Raw genomic sequence first — 9245 nt, forward strand, 5'->3', positions numbered from 1 at the left:
TTTAAAGACCATATGCCCACTCATGTTCTGTTCTATTCTGTACATGTTATCGTATAATTTCAATTCTTTGAAAAGTTGGATAGAACAGAAATTTTAATAATCTTGCTCCATAAACAAAAGGTTATTAGATTTTTATAGAACAGAAATTTTAATAATCTTGCTCCATAAACAAAAGGTCAGGAGAGTAGCTTCCTGAAATTGAAATTTTTGGAGGAATGTAGTAGGAAATGTAGACTGGTGAGGGAGAAATGATAATTAGAAATATCTATTTGAATATAACCTCTCTTTAATTCTGAAATTTCCAATGTTTTTGGCATACTGAATAATTTTATGTGACAGTCATCATTTGATTTAAAGTCTAAGCTGGAATCATATTGTGTATTATTAACCTGACACCTCCCTCACATTTAGGCCAATATATTTACGTTTTATCAGGTGTTAATTCCAGGCAACTCTCCTAGTGGTATCATAAAGAAATACTCAGAAGGTATTTTTGCAGGTTTTTTCCTCTGCCAATGTTTTCCTCTATTCAGTGTCACAGGATACATCTAAATTATGTCAGACCAAAACTAAGGCTACCTAAGCCAAATCAGGGAGCAGTTTGGAAATGTGTGCCAGTAATTTGAAGGATGCCCCTGGCAGAAGAGAACTTTAGAACTGAAAGATACCTTAGAGATCATGTAATGATACAAGGCTCTCACTTTAATTGGGCTAAAACTGAGTCTATAACAGGTCAACTCACTCTTTCCAGAGATAATCAGTAACCTGGTAATGCAAGTCTTACTTTCAGAAGACCCTTAAAAGTAATTATACAGGGCTGGGCGTGGTGGCTCACACCTGTAATCCCAATACACTGGGAGGCCGAGGTGGGCAGATCACGAGGTCAGGAGTTTGAGAGCAGCCTGGCCAACACAGTGGAACCCCGTCTCTACTAAAAATTCAAAAATTAGCCGGGTGTGGTGGCACATGCCTGTAATCCCTGCTACTTTGGAGGCTGAGGCAGGAGAACTGCTTGAACCCAGGAGGCAGAGGTTGCAGTGAGCCGAGATCATGCCACTGGACTCCAGCCTGGGCGACAGAGTGAGACTCCATCTCAGAAAAAAAAAAAAAGAATTATACAGTAAGTCAGTACCATATCAATATTTGGAGCACAGGGTTTTATATCATAAATCTATTCTTTTCATTAAGATAAATCCTCCTCTTTCTTCTTTTTGGGGAATCTTTAAAAAATTTTAAAATTTAAAGTTCCAGGATACATGTGCAGGACATGCAGGTCTGTTACATAGGTAAACATGTGTGCCATGGTGGTTTGCTGCACCTATGAACCTATCACCTAGGTATTAAGCTGTGCATGCATCAGCTATTTATCCTGATCTGGTAATCTTTTGAGCCTGTAAGTTTTCTCATTCCAGTAACCTCTGCTCTTCCTTAGTGCAAGATTCTAGTATTTTCTTCTATTAATTTTTTTTTTTTTTTTTGAGACAGAGTCTCACTGTGTAACCCAGAGGGGAGTGCAGTGGCACGGTCTTTGCTCACTGCAACCTCTGCTTCCTGGGTTGGAGCAATTCTCCTGCCTCAGTCTCCCAAGTAGCTGGGATTACAGGTGTGTGCCACCATACATGGCTATTTTTCGTATTTTTAGTAGAGACTGGGCTTGGCCATCGTCTTGAACTGGTCTTGAACTTTGGCTGGTCTTGAATTCCTGACCTCAGGTGATCCACCCACCTCAGCCTCCCAGAGTGCTGGGATTACAGGCATGAGCCACTGTGCCCGGCCTAAAAAGTTTTTATTTTTTAAACCACTTTACCAACGTGCCAAATAATAGTGCATAAGTGCAGTATAATACATTTCATATCTGTACCTACTTCAAAGTGTATTCTGCCCTTTGGAATAAGCCAAAGGTGAGCTAATATCTGCACATGATTTGTTTTGCTCAGATTCTTTGAAAACGTGTGGATTTCATGGGTGTTGTAAGAAGATGGACATCTTTTGGGTACCCATATTTCCCCCCTAAATTGGTAATGCTGTGGTGGCATATTCAAGGTATGTGAAGGATTCTTAAACAGAATATAAAGGCTTGCCCTGGGCCCCATAACCCTGTGAGAATAAAAGTCCCTTTGCAAGTGGGTCTGAATAGCTTCTAGCTTCTAGGATGTTCTGTGCGTTAGAATGCTTACAAGCTTTGGCCCCCTAAGTGGTTACACCGATCACCACCCTACCATGCTGGGTTCTGCGGTGAACTGAGCTCAGCTCTCCTCCTTGGCTCGCTTACTTTTCCCAGCTGCTGATGACAGCCTGGCTTGCCTGTTCAGGTAGTCACCGACCCTGACCTTCCCCTAGTTCAGGGTTTAAAAATATTACCATAAAAAGAGACCTTGAAAACCCATTTGATCCTTTTCCTCCAAGTCATTCCAACCTGATGAAACTCCCTCCTGTTTTTAAGTGCTAGCAGAGCAAGATGCCATCACCTTTCACTGCCCTTGGCCGGGCTCTCACTGTGGGCCTAACTCCGGTGGTAATTCCATCCCTCACTGCAGAACCCTGACATCTCGGAGCGGAAGCCCACTTCCCCCCTGACCTCCGGAGCCCAGCTGAGCGTCTCCGAGCGCTCTGCCACGACCCCTAACCGGATGGACAGAGGGGCCGGGCGGCCCCTGCGCACACGCTGGGCGTAGTCCCTGGCAACAGAGAAGACCAGAAGGTGAGGGACCCCAGGCCGCAGCCAGAGGGGAGGGGTGGGCTTGCACCGCTATCGCGAGAGCTCGTGAGGTGGGGGCGGCCGGGAGCTGGGGAGGGGCGCGCGGAGAGCTTGCAGCCCTGCCCCGCCTCCCTTTCCTTCCCCTCCCCTGGAGTGATTCAAGACGAGCGCTACCCACTTCCGCCCCCTCCGCCTGCCATTGGAACTAGCTGAGCCGAACTAGTTGCGGCCACCGATCAACCAGGTCTCCGCACCTCCTTCTCCGCCTCACTGTCTCCTGTTCCATTTGTGTTTTCTCTTCTTTCCTGGCCGACGCCGCTCCGAGGCCTCGCAACCGCCGAGCCTGCAGCCTGCACCGCGGCCAACATGAGCTTCTTGTTGTGAGTAGCCAGGCCCCGCACGCGCCGGCTTTGTTCGGGTGGACCTGGGCCCCCGCCAGCTGCCCGCCGCCCACCCTCGTCCCGACCCTCCTGGCTACGCGCTGCCCGGGCCCGGCGTCACCACCAAGCGGGGCCTCGGGACTGCGCGGAGCGCTCCAACTAGTCTAACCGCCGCCTCTCCATCGGGCTTCGAGTACGCGTGGGCTCCTCCAGCCCTGAGGAGGTTCTTTGCCCCTGGCACAGCCCGGGGCCAGCGCCTGGATTCCTTCATCACCCCCGTCTCTGCCTTCGCTCGCATTCCCGGGCTTGTTTGTGCGCTTCTCATGGGTATCTCCCATTGTCCTGCACAATCCGTGTCCAACCAGTGCCCGGTCGAATGGCTCCGTCGCGGCTGCCCATTGCTCTTTTCTGGGTCCCAAGCACAGAAGATAGACTGTCGTACTTTTCCCCCGTCGTCCCAGGACCCTTTTAACTTCCTCTTTCGTCTTAGGGCTGGGAAGTTGGGATGACAAGTTCTGTACTTGTAACACTGAAACAAGGCTGCTTGCGGGTCGGGATCCCTTGGACACAGACTGGGGTCCCCAGGAAAGGGGTCTGGAGCCGCCCCCTTGCTTCCTCGAGGCGCCCTTCCTGCCAGACTACTTTACTGAAGAAGACGAGTTTTATCTTTTTAGACAATCAGCAAATAGGTTTTGGATAGTGTGCCCTGCCTAGGTTGATTAGGTCCTCTGGGGAGTTGTTTGGAAAATCATTTGTAAATGCCAACTTTGGCGTCATATTTAGTGCTGGTCATTATTTCACTTACTTATCGTTTGTTCCAGACGAGTGGGGGGAATGTGGAGAGGGAAGAGCAGAAGGATGGGATGGCCAGATGTGGATATGGAAACAGTAGATAAGCCTCAGGTCTTCTGAAAACAGGGGTTACACCCTGAGGAATAACTCCTTTGAAGGCTTCGTTGTGATGCACTCATTCCATGTTTAGTATGTGTTTAGAAAACTAATAAAAACTCAGAGGTTGAAACTCATCCCATATACTCTTTTAATGTTGTGGAGAAATTAGCATTTAAATATTTTCTCATGATTTCCCTTCTTTCCTTGACTAATAATTTTTAGTTATTACATTGACGTCTGAATACTGAGAATTTACTTCACCCTTCTTTTCTTTTTTTTTTTTTTTGAGATGGAGTCTCACTTTGTCGCCCAGGCTGGAGTGCAGTAGCGCAGTCTCGGCTCACTGCAAGCTCCGCCTCCCGAGTTCAAGCCTCAGCCTCCCAAGTAGCTGGGACTACAGGCACCCGCCACCACGCCCGGCTAATTTTTTTGTATTTTTAGTAGAGACGGGGTTTCACCGTGTTGGCCAGGATGGTCTCGATTTCCTGACCTCGTGATCCACCTGCCTCAGCCTCCCAAAGTGCTGGGATTACAGGTGGGAGCCACCGTGCCCTGCCAGTTCACCCTTATTTTCACATGCTCACATCTAGAATATTTTTTTTAGGGTGTTTAAGCAAAACTGAACAATCACAGAAGGCTGACCTAGGGGCAGACTTGCTATTTCCAATATGCACAGGGGACCCAGCATATGTCAACTTGCCTAAAACATTTAAACTGTGAAAGGGATTTCTTAGGCTCCTCCTAGAAGTTGATTCTGAGTTTGTCAGATTGGCATAGGGCTAGATCACAGGACTGGGTGACTTTATAAATAAGTCCTTGTTTCCTATTTTAATTCTTCTTTTTTTTTTTTTTGGAATGGAGTCTCTGCTCTGTTACCCAGACTGGATGGAGTGTGTGGTGGCCTGATCTCGGCTCACTTGCAACCTCCGCCTGCTGGGTTCAAGTGATTCTCCTGCCTTAGCTGCCTGAGTAGCTGGGACTACAGGCCAGCGCCACCATGCCTGGGTAATTTTTGTACATTTAGTAGAGACGGGGGTTTCACCATGTTGGCCAGGCTGGTCTCGAACTCCTGACTTCAAATGATCTGTCCGCCTCGATCTCCCAAAGTGCTGGGATTACAGATGTGAGCCACCGCGCCTGGGCAGTTTCTTGTTTTAGTTCTAATCACCATATTCAAGCATCTCAGCTTGAAGCTTCTCATCTTGAGCTTAATTTTACGTTGCTAATGTTTAATTTTTTTCAAGAATTTAGAAGCTGTATTCAAAATAGCGCTGTAGATGATGTCCATGATTACTGCTGATGGGCTTGTGTCTAGTAAGCTAAATTGGTTGAGGCAAGGCCGGGCACGGTGGCTCACGCCTGTAATCCCAGCACTTTGGGAGGCCAAGGCGGGCAGTTCACCAGGTCAGGAGTTCGAGATCAGCCTGGCCAATATGGTGAAATCCTGTGTCTACTAAAAATACAAAAATTAGCTGGGCGAGGTGGCGTGCAGGTAGTCCCAGCTACTCGGGAGGCTGAGACAGGAGGATCACTTGAACCCGGGAGGTAGAGGTTGAAGTGAGATGAGATCGTGCCACTGCACTCCAGCCTGGGTGACAGAGCGAGACTCCATCTCAAAAAAAAAAAAAAAAAATTGGTTAAAGCAGGGAAGAGCCATATTTGGCTGAAACTAGGGGATGGACAAGGTTCTGATGCTATTTTTTGAATACAAATACAGTAGTGTCCTATTTTTACATGGCTCAGTATTTAATAGATTCAGAAGTGTGGTGGATTAGTTCATTTCTCCTGAAGGTTAGTAACTACAAAAGAAATCTTGCTGTAACTAATGTGTATAGCACCTTAGAGCATTTTCACTGTTTGGAGCACAATTTTTCAGTTAGGTTACATCTATCTAGCATTTGATACGTTCTCAACATATTTAGCCCATGTGCTTGACAATCAGAAAAGTTAATTCAACATTTTTGGTTTTGGTCTTTGCCCATCATCAATTAGAAATACAAAGTGAACACCACATAGAAATGATTATTATTGGAAGTGAAAGAACAAAGCTTTGGTTATTTCATCTATTTGTTATTTGATATAACTGTCTGAATACTGTTTTTATTTTTTATTTTTTATTTTTTTTATTTTTTGAGACAGGACCTCACTCTGTCGCCCAGGATGGACTGCAGTGGCATGGTCACAGCTAAATATAGCTTTGACTTCCCGGGCTCAGGTGATCCTTTTATCTGAAACCCCCTCCCCACCACAAGTAGCTGGTACCACAGGTATGTGCCACTATGCCTGGCTGATTTTTTTTTTTCAATAGAGTAAGGGTTTTGCCATGTCACCCAGGCTGGTCTCCTGGGCTCAAACAATCCACTCATCTTGGCCTTCCAAAGGGCTGAGATTACAGGTGTGAGCCATCGCACCTGGCCGTCTGAATACTATTTCTTTACCAACAGATGAGCAGGGAAGGAAAGAGTTACAGCTTAGGAGTTAAATACAAATATTTTCCTCCCGTTCTTGAAAGCTTATTGGGAAGCTTACTATCAGTGGATGGAGCAGAGGAAATAAGGGCAATGCAAGATAGGGCTGCAAAGGTGGTGACTCATGACTCTTGAGGGCTCTAAGATAGAAGAAAAGAATTACTACTGATTTTTAAAAGGCGCACTGTGGGCCGGGCGCGGTGACTCCTGCTTGTAATTCCAACACTTTGGGAGGCTGAGGTGGGCGGATCACTTGAGCCCAGAGTTCCACACCAGCCTGGACAACATGGCAAAACTCTGTTTCTACCCCAGAAATACAAAAAATTAGCCAGGTGTGTGGCAGTGTGAGCCTGTAGTCCCAGCTACTCTGGGGGCTGAGGTGGAAGGGTCATCTGGGCCTGAGGAGATTGAAGACATCGAGGCTGTAGTGAGACATAATCACGCCACTGCACTCCAGCCTGGCCCATAGAGAGTGAGACATTGTCTTTAAAAAAAGGCCAGTCGTGGGGCGTCGTGGCTTAGGCCTGTAATCCCAGCACTTTGAGAGGCCGAGGTGGGTGGATCACTTGAGGTTAGGAGTTCGAGACCAGGCTGACCAAGAAATGAAACCCCATGTCTACTAAAAATAAAAAAATTAGCTGGGCGTGGTGGCAGATGCCTGTAATCCCAGCTACATGGGAGACTGAGTAGGAGAATCACTTGAATCCAGGAGGCGGAGGTTGCAGTGGGCCAAGATTGTGCCACTGCACTCCAGCCTGTATGACAGAGTGAGAATATCTCAAAAAAAGAGAGAAAACAAAATTGCTGTGCCAGGCACTGATATAGATGTTGGGCACCATTTGTGACAAAAGAGAAAAAATCGCTGCATTGGTGGGACTTACGTTCTGGTAAGTGTCTGTAAATACTAAACATCAATAAATCATGTAGTATGCAGAAGGTTGTAAGTGCCATGAAAGAAAGGAGAGCAGGGTATAGAGATTTTTGGATAGGGAGTTGAGACAGATTAGGGTAATCCCCAGAGTGGGTTCCCAGATCATCTGCAGGAATAATACCTTTGTGTAGCTTTTGTATAAACGCTCAGGATAAATTTGCACTGCGTATGTGGGTCTGGCTGGAACAGAGCTTTGGTTGTGCTGCAGGTTGGCCTCTGTGTATCTTCAGATTAAGCTAAACTCTCATGGTAGATACGGAAACTTCACAGGGACCTCGTTTAATTTTGTGGACTCAAATCTTTTAAGCACATCCTTAGCACCTGCTGTGTGCCAGGCATTGAGGAAGATACGAGATTCCAGAGATGGTGGATGGTATATAGTCATCCATGACGGATGCAGTACAATCATGGGGGCCCAAAGTATGTGTTCCAATTTGTTCTACTTAGGCTTTAGGAAAGTTTCATGAAAGAAGTGGGTGATAATTAATGGAAGGTGAACAGGAGCTCTCTAAGAAGACAAGGGGAAGTAGGAGATTACAGTCAGAGGAAACATCTTTGAGTCAAGAATTTGCCTGTGAATTGTTCACTTTCTTGTTTGTGCAAGAGGCCATAGAATTTTGGAGCTAACAGGGGTCTATTAGTAATATGGCCTGCTTACTTCTTTTAGCTAATGAGGCAAAAATCACCAGCTTCAGGTTGGTGGCTAATTATTGGCCTGGGGACAATTGGTCTTTTGACATAGGGGTTTTTCTTTCCTGACATTTTATGCATATGAAAGGCAGGGAAATTGAGGATAAAAGTGAGTTCTGAGTAATCATTCAAAAAGTATATTGCATGTTCTGTAAGTTTCTAGCATTTTTAAGTTATAGGTCTCTTTTGACTAATGGAATTCTGAAAAAAAAATTTGACTTGGAAAAGACCAAAGTGTAATTTCCTAATGTAAGGCTACTTATTTGGAACGGAGTTAAAACAAGTACATTTAACTTTTTCTTGTTAAGAGACAGTGTCAGCCAAGGGCGGTGGCTCACGCCTATAACCCCAGCACTTTGGGAGACTGAGGGGGTGGAACCTTGAGCCCCAGACTTTGAGAACAGCCTGGGTAACATGGCAAAACCCCCATCTCTACCAAAAACATTAGCCAGGTGGTGGTGGTGCTCAGCTGCTTGTGAGGCTGAAGTGGGTGGATTGCTTGAATGCAGGAGGCAGAAGCTGCAGTGAGCCAGGATTGCACCATTGCACTCCAGCCTGGGTGACAGAGTGAGACTCAGTCTTAAAAAATAATTTAAAAAGAGACTGGGTCTTCCTGTGTTGCCTGTGCTGGCCTCAAACTCATAGGCTCAAGCAGTCCTGCCACCTTAACCTCCAGAGTAGCTGAGATTATAGGTGCATGCTACCATACCTGGCTACAGTTAACTTATAAATGAAAGTCTGTAGGAAAGGTGATTTGGGAATGTGAATGCCTGAACCAGATCAATTTCTTCTTTCTTTCTTTTTTGTTTTTTTATGTCAACAATGAAAGCTGAACTACGTCTGTTTCTGTACAGGAAGAAACAGATGGATTGGGAAAGGAAGGAAGAAAGGAAGGAAATACTTGCTGGGCACTGTGCTACATACCTTCCATTTGTCATTCTTAAGATTAGCAATTTAGTCCGGGCGCGGTGGCTCATGTCTATAATTCTAGCAGTTTCGGAGGCTGAGGCGGCTGGATCATGAGGTCAGGAGTTTGAGACCAGCCTGGCCAACATGGTGAAATCCTTTCTTTACTAAAAGTACAAAAAAATTAGCCAGACATGGTGGCACATACCTGTAGTCCCAGCTACTCAGGAGGCTGAGGCAGTAGAATCGCTTGAACCCGTGAGGTGGAGGTTGCAGTGAGC

At 46.1% G+C, this 9245-nt stretch overlaps 1 protein-coding gene across 2 annotated transcripts in view; it reads left to right on the plus strand.

The window, feature by feature from the left end:
* Positions 1–2863: 2863 nt before the first annotated feature.
* Positions 2864–9245, plus strand: part of MOB1B (MOB kinase activator 1B) — a 101953-nt gene continuing 95571 nt past the window's right edge. The window contains exon 1 of one of the 2 annotated variants that reach the window (XM_011927125.1): positions 2864–3078. In XM_011927125.1, coding sequence (XP_011782515.1) covers positions 3065–3078 — 14 coding nt within the window. In that variant the 5' untranslated portion in view covers positions 2864–3064. The remainder of the gene's footprint in view (positions 3079–9245) is intronic. The other variant, XM_011927124.1, reaches the window with a different exon arrangement.

This window comes from Colobus angolensis, unplaced genomic scaffold, assembly GCF_000951035.1.
Source record: "Colobus angolensis palliatus isolate OR3802 unplaced genomic scaffold, Cang.pa_1.0 Scaffold70, whole genome shotgun sequence".
Lineage (NCBI taxonomy): Eukaryota > Metazoa > Chordata > Mammalia > Primates > Cercopithecidae > Colobus > Colobus angolensis.